Source organism: Zootermopsis nevadensis, unplaced genomic scaffold, assembly GCF_977971745.1.
Source record: "Zootermopsis nevadensis isolate Lab colony 2312 unplaced genomic scaffold, Znev_1.0 Znev_ptg000025l, whole genome shotgun sequence".
NCBI lineage: Eukaryota > Metazoa > Arthropoda > Insecta > Blattodea > Termopsidae > Zootermopsis > Zootermopsis nevadensis.
In genome coordinates this window covers 5,006,497-5,022,579 of record NW_028259157.1, presented here as the reverse complement: position 1 = coordinate 5,022,579, position 16,083 = coordinate 5,006,497, and the positions used below count along the sequence as shown (strand labels likewise).

Genomic DNA, 16,083 nt, shown 5'->3' with positions numbered 1-16,083 from the left:
TTTATTTACAAATTTCAACAAACATCATATTCTTCTTCTGTTTCTTGACCGTTACTTTGGTCTTCCGGTGCCTAATATTTTCTTCTATTCTTCTCTATTTTCCCATCCTTCCGGAGGTAGTTTCCACTCTATCATGCTTCTTGTAATTCCGTCATTCCATCCTGGTCTCGGTCTTCCTCTCTTCCTTCTCTCTTTTGGTTGCCATTTCATGGTCATTTTTGGTAACCTTTCTTCCTCCATCCTTTGCACGTGTCCGTACCAAAACAGTTGTCTTTTCTCTATCTCCTCTATTATATCTCAATCGATCCTCATGATTTCTCTAATCCTTTTGTTCCTCACTCCCTCCTGGATATTCCAGCGGATTTCAACAAACATGTACCAATTAATCTCGATGTATTTCAGTTATCATCGTTAGTCTGTGAACATGATGACTTAACCAGTAATATTCTGATTAACATTCATGCGTTGAAGTTATATTCAACTGAAGATTTCTGTCTTCTGGGTTGTCGCGCTGTGAAGTCTGGTCGATGTTAACCAACGTTTCAGAGGTCATACTGCCTCCGTCATCAGGGCGATGAATACAGAACCCAGAAGACAGAAATCTTCATACTCACCACTGTGAAAACCTCAAATCTTACTTATGTTCAACTGTTTTACAGATTTCAAGTACAGCTTCTGCAAATCCTCTAGATGTGGAAGATTATCTTGATTGCTTTGAGGAGATGTCTGGTACACTGCTGGAGCATGTAGTCAATATGGTAGACATGAGTGTAAGTGTTTTTCGTTTTGTGTGCTATGAAATAGTTTTCTAGCACACTTCAACATTAATGGAGCTATTGAATATAATATTTATTAACCAGGCTTTTTGTTGCTAATTATTTCCCAACATATTTTGGCTCTCTACAGACCATTCTCAGGGGCATAATTGTATATATCTGAGTACTTTGTGTTCATAGCACTCTGTAGCTTTAGATTTATATATTTTATTTTGGAAAATCATGTACAAAATTAATGTCTTTGATTGTAATAAACTTTGGTATTAGATATACACATGAAATGTAGAGGCAGATATTTTCATAACTGTTTTTCATATTAATGTTTCTTCTTCTACGGCTCTCCGGTCCGTATTCTGTCCATGGCCTCCTCAATTCTCCTCTTTCATTCGGTCCTCTGTTAGGTCCGTCTGTCCGAGGCTTTGATTGAGGTTTCGAAACATCTTCCTTTTTACGGTGCAAGGTTGTTAGCCTTGCAACCAACCCCCAACCTGGAGGACCAGGGTACCTGTTTTAGTCTGACCTCTTCCCCTCAACCAACCCTACCAGTAGCTATGCTACCGCCAGCATAGCTCATGGGATCACCGAGGTACTCAAGCCCCACCACCACGACAAGGTGCAGGTACCATTAAGTGGGGATATTAATGTTTCCAGATAAATTTGTTCAAAAATTGCAATATTACATATATTTTTAATTACAGGGAAATACTGCAATGCATTATGCAGTGTCTCATGGAAATTTTGATGTAGTTTCCATTCTGTTGGATTCAAAAGTGTGTAATATCAACAGACCAAATGCTGCCGGCTACACTTGTGTGATGCTTGTATCATTAGCTCAAGTTCGTTCACACACGCATCAACAGGTGATCCGGCACTTGTTTCAGCTTGCTGATGTGAATGTTCGAGCAAAACAGGTGTGTATGCTCTTTTTAATGAATGGTAGAACAAAAAATTGAGTTTCTTGCCTTGAAACAAATTTATTAACAAGTTTGAATTTTGGCTGTCACGATAGATTGTTGTTCCTGATAACGATACTCAATGCTGTATCTGATGATACAGCATGGAGCAAATTATAATATTTGATCTTAAGAGGTTTTGCAGTTGGAAAAATAATTAATTGTATGAGTGAAGCAAGTATGTGTTATTGAACTGAATTTGTGATTTTACCTTTGTAGCATGGTCAGACAGCCCTGATGCTAGCTGTCTCCCACGGGCGGTTAGACATGGTGAGGTTGCTGGTTGAAACTGGGGCAGACATGAACATTCAGGATGAGGATGGAAGCACGTCACTGATGTGTGCAGCAGAACATGGCCACACTGAAATTGTAAAATACCTGTTAAGCCAACCCGACTGTGATGCTTCTATTACTGATTGTGTACGTTCAAATATTTAGACAACCGCATATATTTTTATATAATAGACTTTATATGTCGTGCGTGTAATCAGATGGGGGTGGTGCAGTACGGCCTGAGATACATATGCAGACAAGCAAAGCAGTTAAACTCTGCCAGTATTGTGTATAGTTCACATAGTGGAGTACTGTCAAAAACTAAATGAGAATTGTTGATGCTTTTTTGTGGCTGTACACAACCAGTGTGCAGTACCATCACCTTTTCATCAGAATACATTAAATTTGTCACACGTAACAAAAATTCTGCCACCGTCTTTGTACATAAGCACTGTAAATTGCTGTCCTTTTTCTTTCTTTCGTAAGCCCATTTGTCAAAGAGTATCATTTACTGTATGATTGTTATCAAATAAGTAATTTTCTTCTTATAGGATGACAGTTCAGCATTAAACATTGCTATGGAAGCAGGAAACAGAGACATAGGGGTTCTTCTTTATGCTCATGAGCACTTCTCTCGTGGCAGCTCTCCGTATACTACACTTCGACAGAGACGCTCCAAAAGTGCCACTCCTACCAAACAAGCAGGCACTCCACCGTCTCCTAGTCCAGTAAGAGAGAAGGTTCCACGCCATGAACAGGCAATGTGAACTGATTCATGTCAGGACAAGATCTGTCTCTGCTTCAATTTCATATTGTGTCATTTTTCTATTTTTAAACTTAAGAGGACACAAGGAAGCGAACATGAAATCTCATTGTCACACAGATTCAGTGTCATTATTTTAAATTTTAATTTTTAAAATATCAGTTTATATTCTTTAATTAATGTCGTCTTCCATAATCTGTGCATACGTATCCTACAAATTATATTTTAAATGTTTTTTTTTTTTTTTATAAATCAAATACATTGGTGAACCTTGCACTTTTGTAATGTGAAACACTGCATTATGCAGTAGAAACTCCTTTTAGCATTTCTCTTTTAATGGATTACCTGCTTTTATGTAATATGTGATTATGCAGATATATTTTCATACATAAGATTTGAGGTTTTCTCAGCGGTGAGTATGAAGATTTCTGTCTTCTGGGTTGTTGCGCCATGTAGTATGGTCGATGTTAACCAACGTTTCAGAGGTCATACTGCCTCCGTCATCAGGGCGATGAATATGCCAAATGGTTTGTGGGGCTAGGTTTATAGGGCTGGCTCTGAAACGTTGGTAAACATCGACCAGGCTACACAGCACAACAACCCAGAAGACAGAAATCTTCATATTTTCATACCATTGTCATTGTGCATTTACTAAATAGTTATATAATGAAAGAGGTATGCAAATAGGAAATTTGTCAGAATATTTTAGCTCTGTTTTTGATGACAGGGATCAATTTAAAATTGTAAATATTTTAGACACAATACATGACAGCAACAGCTACAAGAATCTGAGTGAAATTGAATTAAATGAAAAGTATGATCTGAGGTTTTCATTATAAATTGAGTTTTTATAGTGATCTTCTGGAGGTTGTGGAGCAACAAGAACACCAGTATGTAAATATAAAGTAGTTTTGCAGTATAAAAACAAATGGATGCATGTTGTTACCCATGTTATTGAAAATAGTTGAGGAGGGATTAAAACTAGGAAGGTGACTGGAATTTCTATAAATCAGCCAGTAACAAATTTATTTACATTTTTGTGTCTGTCTTGGTTTATTAGCATGATGTCATCTTATAGTATCTTTAGTGATTTTACTTATAATTACCTCTGTTAAGAGTCAAATCAGATTCATGATAACCACTAAAATGTAGGCCCTGATTTGCCAGTAGGCAAGTCAGAGCCAGCAAAGTAGTTGTTCAGATTTTTGCAAGTTGTTAACCTCAGGTAAAAATCATATTGCTGAACTTGGAAATTCATGATATCAGATATTTTTTATGCTTATATTCACTCCAAAGGTTGGATAAAAGTGGGCAGTGTCCTATCTTTTATTTTCTTCCATCTAACAGTAAAGTTTGTAAAAATGGTTTTGTGGAGGCGAAGCTAAATAATTCACACAACAGAGTCCAAGCAAACTGAGCTCTTGTGAGATTTCAGGTTCCCATGGTGGTGAGTATGTTGATGATTGTTTTCTGCGTGTTGCACTGTGTAGTCTGTTAGAAATTTACTGCCATTTCAGATTTACTTACTGCCTCTGTAATCAGAGAAATCACCCTGTTCATGGAGGCAGTAATCACCTCTGAAACTTTTGTAAATTTCCAACATCCCAGAAGACAGTTATCTTCATGACAGATTTTACTCAATGGAAAAGAAAATCCATTTAGTGGTCTAGCAGTGCACTACTAGCCAGATTTGAGCATTTGCCACTAAACCCTAGATTACTTCTTTAGTCCATCTCTCTTAGGTCCAAATATTTTTGTTAACAGTTTTGATTTCAAGCAGTTGGTAATTTATTTCCACTGTCACTGCTACAAGAAATCACAAATGACAGACTAGTTGGATGTGACAGAGAAGTTACCTGAAACTTGTGTACACTGGCACATATGCTCCTGACTTATTTTTGTTACAAGATGACTTAATTGTAAATAGGGCCACATTACAGGATTTGTTATGTGTGGTTAATGTGATTCTTGAAGGACTAGTTCAGTTTTTTTGTGGGGATGTGACATAAATATGAATTCCATACTCTACAGTTTATTGACTCTTTTTTGTTTGTGTAATTATTCTGTTGGGATTTATTCTTTGACCAAATGTTTTTATATCCAGTTTGTGTTTTTCTGAAACCTCAGCTAAGATTAGGAAGTATTACAGCAGATGTGCGAAGAGTATTAACTGTGAATCCATTACCAGGTTTCAGAATATATACTCTACACAGTTACAAAACCACAGTTAATAGTGAATACAAATATACATATCATGAGGTTCTTTATATTCTAATGAATTACAGTAACTTTAAAATCATCTCAGTTATAAAAGGAGGTTATACTCTATTTTCAGTACTTTTAGCACATAGATTATGTGATTTTGTATGCTGTAAGTCATTGTCAGGATTGTGATTTTTTAAGTTGAAAAAATTTCATTGTGCTAACAAATTATGTTGGAGATTATATTTTAATTATTACTTTGGTAGCACTGCAATTTTAGAATCCCTGACTCTGCCTGCATGTGATATAGCAAACTTCATCTTTGGTACAAGAATGTACTGCTGTTGTGAGCTATTCATTTGAACTCGAAATATCAATGCTCTTATCCTGCTGGATCTGGTAGACTGAGCTACTCTCGATATGTGGACCACAGGAAATTAAAGAGAATTTGAAAGTTGTACCCAGATAATGCAAACTGATTTGAAGGATAAAATAAGACATCTTTGTTTTGACTTAAGGCAGTTTCACATTATTAAATGAGGTTAGTTTTATAAGCATTACAACAGAAGTGGGATTGTGATGAAAGATGAATGTCTCAAAGTGTAGTCTTTAACATATCTCAGGCATTGATCATTACAGTCATTCAGTCTCATTGATATCTTTTCACTAAACTAATATAAACATGAGGCAGGGTAGCTCAGTCAGTATAATGTCTGTGGACTGGCAGCAGTACAAAGGAATAATGTTGTTAATGTGGATCCTGTTTCTGAGTTATGACACTGTAGATCATTGTTCTGCAACCAGTGTGCTGTGAAATTTTATAAGAAATTATACAATTATTCTCATGTTTTAGTTAGAATGTATAATACACACACTTGTATATCATTGATAGTTTTATCTACATGTATCATGTTTTGTTTTCATATGCCTGCATTCTAATAGAGTAAGGTTTGCATGTAGATACATACTCATGGCCATGTATAATGTCATATCCTCTCTTCATGCCTTCAACCCTTAAATGTTTGTTAGCTACTACTTTTCAATGAATCATACACAGCAGTTTATGCAAACCATTACACTTTTACTGTACTATAAGTACCATAGCCTTAAAGATGGAGGCAGTATCTCTGAAACCTCAAAAATGTAGCCTGTGTACATTGTGTCTTCAATTCAAAACAGGATCCACATTAACACTGAACAGCTAGAAAGCCTCAGATCTTCTGTAACAGTTTTATTATAAAAGTTTTACATTGTAGACGTGAAGGAAGAGGACTGATGTTAGCAATATACATTATATTTTACAGTTTTCAGCCATGAACGGCTTAATTTCTAGAACAATCCTGTCCCGGAAATTGGTCACATTGAGTAACACAGGCTGTATCTTCAACAGAGAGACTTGTTTCTGATGCACCTCTTAGTCTTTTGTTTGATATAAGTAATCATGAGCAAAGTCATATATATAATTAACAATTATAAAAGCTTTAATTCATATAGTTAAAAGGGGGGAAAAGTTATCTTAAAGTTACCTTGCTGTGGTAGTGGTATTGTCACACTTTCTGTAACTGACTTTTTAGGATTATATATTCATAATTTTTTATTAATATTTAACTTGAGTTCAAACTTTAAAAAATAGAAATTTCTGTACTTGCATTTTTTTAATTTAGTTTCTCTGACCTAAGAATCCCTTTGCTTCACTTAGGAGCAAGAAGGATATATTATTATTATTTAATGACCTAATGTTGCAATCAGACATCTTCCTAACAGTTTATTCATTAGATGGCCCACTCTTATATCTGAGTATGTAATAGTATAATGGAACAGCTGACAGAAGAATATTTTTAGATCAATTCTGGAAATGTATGTTTCAAAGGAAACTTTTCATAAAAGTAATGTTAGATATATTTCTTTGTGTGTGTTTGTGTGATAAATGTCAAATACAGGTATTTTATTATTTTCTGATTCTAGATATCTTATTTACCATTTATATTTGATCCTATGTTATGTTCATATATCTCCATTATTTTAGGGAATTTAAAAGTGTGTTCACTTCAGTTTTATCTTTAATTAAGTCTTATACCTTAGATGCATAGGGGACATTTTTAAATTTTATATAGCCATTAGCAAGATGGTACTTGCTATAGAAACACATTATAGTGTAAGAAGTAAGTTTCATTGCCTGTATTTTATTCATAAATATTTTCAGATTAAACCTGCAACTGGAAAGATAGTATCCTTAATACTGTAGGATATGTGTGCACTTCATCTTACTGGCACCAGAACTAAATCTATTTGAATGTGTGGTAATAACATTAATAAAATATTGTGATAGATAGTACTCAAGTATCAGAAATTAAGTTGTAAGGTACCTGTCATCATACCACAGAAGGGACATGGAAATAAAATGATCAACTTACAACAAAATAAGTAAAATGTTGGCATACAAATCTTATCACAAACCAAACTAAAAATTCAAAACTTCGCATCACATGTAATATAATAGTGAAGAAAGAACATATTGTCTACATTCAGTGAATCCTGGTCTCTGTAAGTTGATGGCTCATCAGTGTTAGGATTTGAAGATAAAATCTGCATATTACATTCTTATATCACAATGTCTGGGGAAAAAATGGGGAGAGAGTAATGCAGATTGTATTTGGATTGTGTAATTCTGGTTTTTGATGCTGTGTAGTCTTGAAGGTGGTTGAAGAAACTTACCTCCATCACCAAGACAAGTTTAAAAATTTCTAATGTAAAATTTATTTTACTTCTTACACTAAACTGTAATATTCCTGCTAAAAGTGTTCAGATTTTTAAAATGTTTAAAACTTCTGGAATAGAATATAGAGTGTCAGATTGGAGGATGAATATAAATGGTTAATTGGGAAGGATGAGAAAGAAATTAACCATGGTCTGTTTTTAGGTGCTATTACAGCATTAGCCTTTAGGGAATGAGGACAATTTCATTAGCATAACAGGTCTGTGGGTAGATATATGAACTGAAGATGTTGGAGTATGCAAATAGGGATGCTAACCACTAAATGCTGACTTTTGTATGGTGTTGTTTACTCTGGAACTCTGCCTCCCCTGTTGTCATCCATGGCTCTGCAAAGGTATTTAGGGGAAAGCAGTAAACATTTAAACCAAGGGGCATATTTATGCTGCTGTGGTAAAATAAAGCTTTCATTTAGCTCATAAGCCATGCCATAACTCTGGTGGTTAGTATTAATTGCATATAGTGTGGTCTAGTGGTTAAAATGCTGGCCTTGTAATCCTGGGGTCTCGGGTTCGATTCCCGGCGGTGCCCGAATTTATAACTTGTGTTGGGCAAGGCCGTGGTCTAGGCAACACGGAGTTTTCCTCCGTGGCATCCCAACAATTACTCCATTCACACACAGAAGAAGGCAATGACAAACCACTTCTGGATCATCTGCCAAGAACGTATATGAACAGGCCCCAGTCCGAGAAAAGGATGGAAGGATCCTGTTCATATGGACCTGTCGTCAGACAGAACACTAAATAAATAAAAGTGTGCATTGGATTTTTTTCTGTATATGCAGCGAATGATTTGGTCCTTGTTTGGCTGTGTTTAATTTCAAAGTGGGAAGGTATTGCGGTTCTTTCCATTGTTGCAGTTTTAATTTGCATTTTTATTTTGTTTGTTTATAGAACTTAGATGTGTCTACATTAATGTCAGATTTGTTAAAGTGGTTCCTTCATTGTTTTTAATAGTTATTGACGAGGATATGATGATGTCAATAAGTATTTGCCACCATGTACTGGTTAAAGACAGAGCTATTCTTCGAGGGGCACAGGACACCATTTAAGACGAATCCGGATTCCAGAAATTCTAGGAATTCATATTCAGAAGTATGGGATATTTGAAATGGCGGGAATTTGTTATACTTCCGTTGTTGGCAACACGTTTTATATATTTGTACCGGACCTGTACGGAACACGATTGTCACATGTTTCGGTCCCGTGGAGGCGGAATCGCCCATCCAGCATGGTTCGAAATTATCATTCAATACAACAATTTTAATACAGTTTTTAGAACGTGTTACATTTTACAGTGTGTTTGTGGTGATGTTATTGTGTATTTACATTTATGATATACCAGCTTCCTACAATGTCCGAATCATCAGCTGTTAGAAGCATATCGTCATTTATAAGGTAAGTCACGGTATCTTTCCGATTTGGAAAACTGTCTGTTTTCTAATTCATTGCATTAAAAGTGATGTCATTTCATTGCGACGGCTTCAGGCGAAATGTATGAACCATCACATGAATGAAAATAGGTATGTGAGTATCGAGAAGTGTTTTTTATATGAATGAAAATGTCGGAATAAGTACGTGGTTTTAAGATTTGAGGTGTACAGGGCTGTGAAATTGTGGATTGTTATCTAGGTTGTGTGGATGTACGATAAGATTACATGAAATCACAACCCAATTGATGGGTTGATGTTAGGACAAGTATGTTACGGTTTACCCCATTTATATCCTTAATGGAAGTAAATTGGGGTATAACTGGAACTGCTAATAATCACATAGTGTACCACATTTATAGCACAAAAATATGAAGGTATATTAGTTTCTCGGAAATTCTCCACTGTGGACTTTAAATGTGATGACCTGAAGTGAAGTGGTATCCATATTTTACTTTACTGTAACAAATTTCATTCACATCTGTGAAGGTAAATATTAAATTCTGGTCATAAGTTAAACATCTTTAACACAGTAAGAAGTTTCTTAATACTCACTAGAGAGTAATATCCAATACAATTTTGAGGTTAGATTTTCCCATCATAACCCTGATGACGGAGGCAGCAAAGACCTCCGAAACGTGGGCAAACTTCCACCAGACTACACGGCGTAACAACCCAAAAGACAGCCATGTTATTTATGTGTCTTTAGTTGCAATGGATAACATAACATAATTCTATTTTCATTGCTGCCATTAATAAAAAAAATATTCTTCCCCTTTTTATCACTGTAGTAATATTTTTTCTTTGAATTTTATTTGCTGATTATCTTCTGCCATTTTTCTATTAGAAATTTTCGAGGTTACCTTGGATGGGGAATCAACTGATTGCAAAGTTGCATTCACCCAGGACAGTACATAAAAAAGCAGCCATATAGCCAGGCTTCAAACATGATAAATACACTAAACACTAGCTTGGATAGTTGATCTTCTCATTGGGGAACTTCCAAATACAAAGCAAGAATGCTAACCAGTATGTTGCTACTTTTGTTCATTATGATTTTATCAGGTGATAAATTTATAGCTTATGTTGTTTCCACTCTTCTTTGATAGTATTTTTCCATGTATTTGTGGTACTGTATATTTAAAACATGTAATGTAGTGATTTTGTGCATATGGTTTTTGAAAGAAACATCCAAGGGAAATATGAACAAGTTCAAGAGGTTTGTAAGACTTGAGGTTCTCACAGCGGAGAGTATGAAGATTTCCGTCTTCTGGGTTGTTGCGCTGTGTAGTCTGGTCGATGCTAACCAACGTTTCAGAGGTCATACTGCCTCCCGTCATCAGGGCGATGAGTATGAAGATTTCTGTCTTCTGGGTTGTTGTGTTGTGTAGTCTGGTATTTGTTTGCCAACGTTTCAGAGGTCATACTGCCTCCGTCATCAGGGCGCCCTGATGACGGAGGCAGTATGATCTCTGAAACGTTGGTTAGCATCGACCTGACTACACCGCGCAACAACCCAGAAGACGGAAATCTTCAAGAGGTATGTTTAGTTACTTCTATATAGTGACATGGTAAGTTTTAGTTCATTTCTGTCAAATGACCATGTTTTGTGTATACTGGCTTTTCTTTTTGTCAGCATGCTGACTCAAAACTTCATATTTACATGTCTTATTATACTGAATTTGTCTCATTTTAAATTTTAATAAGGGGCTACAAGCATTCAGACAATCAGACTTGAAGAATATTTGTTCAGTTATAAAATTAAATTAAATATCCCGTTCCCATTTTCATCCTGTTATGTGTCTAACAAAGTTGCTGTCACTCTTTTTGCAAGGATGTTAATTTTCATGTGCTGATGCATTGTATGTTTGTCACTAATTTGCAAAGACATCCCACTACTTTTGTAAAATACAATCAAGTACCACTTCTTTCAAATTAAAATTGTAACTAGCTTCATTTTGTTATGGAAGAGGATAGTAGGATGTTTAACAAAGAACAAACTCATTTTTCACCTCTTGATTTTCTTTCTTTTACTACTGTAACCAGTAAAGAAGACTGACAGGAACATCATCATCATCATCTGGAATTTAAAACTTCAAACATTTTAACTGATTTTTTTTATTTTTCTTGTTATAAATTATACATATTGTTTTTATAAATGATGTTATAATTCAATGCCCATTACACAGTTTCAAGAAGCTGGAAGGATTAAGAATGATCTTCATTCATATAATCCTCTATTGAGTAGTAGCAACCCATAATAAGTAACATTCAGTTTCTTTTTAAATTTGTTGTTTTCAATTTGTTTCATATTGTTAGGCAATTTGTTATAGAAGATACATCCTGCTACTAATGGTTTACTGTTATAGAGTTGTAACTTATGTCTACATTTATGATAATCATTGTTATCTGTTGTGTTGTATGAATGCACTTGTTTATTAACGGTGCAGTTACACTTTTCTTTTACATATAAGATTGTTTCTTGAATGTATAACGAGTACACTGTTAATATCTTTAGATACCTAAAACTATCTCTGCATGATGTCAAACCTCTAGATTCGTGTTTTCAAAATACCTCTTTAGAAAACTAATACAGCTGCTGCTCCAAAAGTTGTTACGTGTAAAATATTTACAGATAACAATTCAATGTTCTGATATATTTAAATAATTGCCATTTATAGAATACATACTGATGAAGAATGATAATAATGAAACTGATAATTAACTGTATTCAGAAGTAAAAACTGTAACTTTATCAACAGTCTCACCTATCAAATTTCCCAAAGTTGAAGCCAATATCATGTAACATGACCCTCAGTGTATCCTTTACACCATGAAAACTTTTGTCATCTCTGATTTCGTGCATAATTCTTCTCATAGTGGCTGATTTACCTGCATAAAACGTAATTAGGCCTAACAATATGATTTATTTTGTAAATGTTGAACAACAGCTTTTAAGTACAAAGCATCCAACTGAAATGTATTTCTTGCATTCCATATGAACTTTCAGGACTTTACCTCTCTAAGGGTTAGCTACACAAGGAATTGTTTAATTGAGACTTTAAGCATTATTCTTCCTGTCGTGCTCCTCTGTTGTTTGTCCACTGCATCCCGTTATCAGACACCTGGATACATTTATTTCAAGTATAATAGATGGCATGAATATCGGGATTAGAAAGTGAAGCTGTTTCATGTAGTTCGCCCATTCTTCGATAGGTGGAGAATGCACATATATTTCAGTACGGCGAAACTAGACGAGTCATGTCTCACACGACAAAATTTGTTGGGATCTTCGGCTGTAGCTCATCTCGCATGCGTCATAGCCATTTCGATAAGTGTTTGTTATGCATCATTATTATCTTTATTAATAGTATAAAATTTGGCTTTTGAAAATGGAACTGTGATTAAAAGCCATACACAATGGATTTATGCATAGGGAAAGATACATATAAAAATTCCATGGAGTAGAATCCGTGAGAATCTGATAATCGATTGGTCAAGAAATACCCCGCCTTTGTTGAAAAATGTTCGCCTGGTCGACGAATAGCTTCATTGAAGCCGAAGCTGGTCTAGATATTTTTTTAAAAAACTCAGTCCGTACCGTAAAGAAAACGACGGTTCTTTATTAGAAAGGCTAGTTGATTACGGATAAGGAAATAATCGCCATATTGTCCAAGAATCGTACGAAATCAATAAATATATTCTATGTGAGACATATGTATATATGGTAAATTATTCCTTTGGATAGTCCGTCGTCTAAATTATATTAATTATATAATTTAAAATCAGACGATGGACAAAGTCTAGAAGATCAATTTTACATACTAAAACGCACCATCGTTAGAAACCTTTGGATTTCGAAAACAGAGTCGTTCATTATTGAATAAATCTACCACCGGGCTTTAAAGAACTGAAATGTGACATGACACTGGTTGTTGTTCTCATTATAAGCGTCAGCAGCAACGAGAAAAATTACAAGAACTCTCAGCGATACAAATCCTAATCCTTGTAGCTGGCTGGTTTGGAAGTCACTTCCAAACCAGTCAGCTACAAGGATTAGGTGGCCCTGGAACTGGTTTACAGACTAGTTTTTGAGCATCGTCAGGGGCAAAGTAAGCTCTGATTTCCAATTCGTCGGCAGCAATGGGGCATTGTCTCTCGTGTAAGGGGTCTAATCGTCTGTCTGAATATGAGAGGAGGCCATGGCAGCAATTGGACTGTAATGGCGTATTTCGTCATTGCGTTTGACGAGTCGGAAATTAATTTCGGAGATAAATATTAGCCAGGCCTAGAACTGTATGGAAATTTTACATAGTGGATAGTGTGTGTTCATCTGTTTGTGTTGGTACTCAGCATATGACATAATTTGTTTTTTCCATTCGCGTGTTATTTTGTTAGTAATTTTTTGGAAAGAAGCGGCTGTCATTTAATTTGTGGACATTTCACGATCATAATTTTAATTCTTGCTGAACGTATGCGTTTTTGTCTTATGACTAGTTTTTTTAGGCGAAAGGCTGCATCTAGTTTTCAGCGCTGAAGGGATTCAAACGTACATAGATGTTACAGAGTGAATCATGTTCCATAAATGGGAAAGTTGTGGTTGATTGAAGTGGATACTGAATCTAGGAACATGGAATATTGAACTATTTTATTATGAATTTATGGTACTCTGTTCGTTGGCGTTAAACATGAGCCCAAATATTTCGATTTCCCCCTTTCGATATATATGTGCATGGATAGTATAGAAATTAATGCAATCCCAAAAATTATTTAGTAGTAATAACCTGCAAAACTGTTCTGATACTTTGTTTAAATAAATATACTGCATTTCTTATTATCGGCCTCGTTGAAACCACAATGAAAGAAATGCGAAAGCAGTAAACCTGGGCTCAGGGGCGGAGCATTTATGTTAGCCGTGTTAGCTCGGCTAACAGTTTGAAAACCGATAGAAAATATTCTGTCGTCCATTCGTGATTCATTTGTACTTCATACCTCGGAACACAGCAGACATGTTAGAGAAATGTATCGTTAGCACCACCGGTCGCGTAGGGAGGCAAGAAACTGAAATAATCATAAAGAAATGTCGTAAAATAAAATACAAGTGTCCAAAAATATAAACAGAAAACAGATGGAAAGAATAAACTTGTTTTCGGGTTAGCGGCCTTTTAATAAGCCGTCTGTGTGTAGTGAAGCCGATGTGACCATTCTTAAGTTGCTCTATAGATCTTGTACAGTCCACGACTGTAATCTTGAGACACGCCGCTTCGGACTTCCTGCATTCCTTGCAAGTCTCAAGATTACAGTCGTGGACTGTACTTACTGGCAATGTGTATACAGTTTCTTATCTAACGAATTCTGAAATGAAAATGCAGGATTTTTATTAATATCGATGTTCATTATCGGAAGGAACGGGGGCAGGGGGGACGGAAGGCTGAAGGATCCCCTGGGGCTCCAAATTCCTCTGCGCCGACCCTGATTGCTAGCCAAACTAAGCTTTGTTTGTCGGCTAGTTGAAGCGTACGCTCGCTAACACGGTTAACATGATGCATGGGCCTCAGAATTCTGTGGAGCTACGCAACTTTCAGATGTGACTTCGATATCGATGCTCTGTTATGTGCATTCGTAATTTGTAGGTCTGCTTGTTGTAAGTGCACGACTTCAAAAATGGAAGAAAACCAGTATGAGTGTTTTAGAAAGTGTAGTGTGGGTTTAGTTCACGTGACCTCAGCACTGCTTAGATCCGTAACAAAGAACAAACAGCCCGGCCCTGAGGCCTGTCTCAGTAGTCAGCCATCTCTGACTAGATTTAAGGGCACACAGCGTGTCAGCAAGCTTCCTGTAGGATATCACGGAGTTGTGTGGTTTGTCTCATTGTTTTCCTTTTCTGTAGCAAGATGAGATTTTTTGTGGAATTTTTAGTTATTTTATAGACCCTGTGAAGCAGATTGTTTTGTAATTTCACTGCTATGTGAGAGAATGAGACCACACTCCACAATAGTGGTAACACATCCATAACAAACACTGCAATGCTTTGGTTGGTCGCCCCATTTTCATCTGGCAATGTGGAAATTGCTGGTAATTTTTCGGGTTGTATTCTCATTTTTAAAGTAGCATCTGGGTAATTTCTTCAGAGGTGCTTGTGGGAACGTAAAGATAATTGTCCGTGTGTGTAACTAAGCGCTACTCTACGAAGACGTAGGAGAAAGGGTTAAAAGCTCCATGCATTCTTTACCTCAGCATCGGGGAAAGAACCCCCAGTTAGATAGGATGCTGGGTTAACCCTAGAACTGGTCTGGTATTAGTGGCGAAGAGAGTTTTCTTTTCGCTATCGTCTGTATTTGAAATGTGATCATCTTGGAGAAATACAAAGAGAGAGAGAGAGAGAGAGAGAGAGAGACGTGAAATGCCACATTTTGGGTTAGCCGCCCCCATTATTCAATTTAAAACGTGCCTTAATCGCGGAGGATTTATCTGGCATTTGGAGTGTATCTGTGTTGAATCTCGATTACTCGACTGGATTTTTTCGTTGTTTCATTAGTCGCTTCCCGAGCATCTCTGAGATGTAGCGTCAGTAGCTTATTTTAAAATTAGTTTAACTTACGATTTATAATCAGTCTTATATTCTGCGTTTCGTACAGTTGTGCAAATTTCACATTTCTCAGCTTCTCTCCTCGTTTACCTCATTCTTTTACCATCGTCTTTATTGTCATCCACTCACAGGAAGAAACGTGGACGCTAAGGGAAGTAAATGACGACTGAATGGTTAACTTTCCTACTTAGTATTTGTGAGGACCCAGGTTCATATCTCGGCTCGGATACCACCGGCTACCCTACATGAAGTTTTTCGCGGTTTTGCTCCGGAAAAGCGCCAGGATAGTATTTTAAAATAGGTTACGACCGCATTCTACTACATT

The 16,083-nt window shown here is 36.2% G+C and overlaps 2 protein-coding genes across 9 annotated transcripts in view; both read left to right on the top strand.

The window, feature by feature from the left end:
* LOC110828893 (uncharacterized) overlaps nt 1-6,926 on the top strand; it is a 43,787-nt gene extending 36,861 nt beyond the window's left edge. For all 6 annotated transcript variants that reach the window (XM_022062039.2, XM_022062041.2, XM_022062042.2 and 3 more), the window contains 4 exons: nt 660-770; nt 1,475-1,687; nt 1,949-2,149; nt 2,554-6,926. In XM_022062039.2, coding sequence (XP_021917731.1) covers nt 660-770; nt 1,475-1,687; nt 1,949-2,149; nt 2,554-2,769 — 741 coding nt within the window. In that variant the 3' untranslated portion in view covers nt 2,770-6,926. The remainder of the gene's footprint in view (nt 1-659; nt 771-1,474; nt 1,688-1,948; nt 2,150-2,553) is intronic.
* Nucleotides 6,927-8,919: 1,993 nt separating this feature from the next.
* Ipk1 (Inositol phosphate kinase 1) overlaps nt 8,920-16,083 on the top strand; it is a 213,593-nt gene continuing 206,429 nt past the window's right edge. For 2 of the 3 annotated variants that reach the window (XM_087355809.1, XM_087355808.1), the window contains exon 1: nt 8,920-9,137. The gene's annotated coding sequence lies outside the window, so the exon portion shown is untranslated. The remainder of the gene's footprint in view (nt 9,138-16,083) is intronic. The other variant, XM_087355807.1, reaches the window with a different exon arrangement.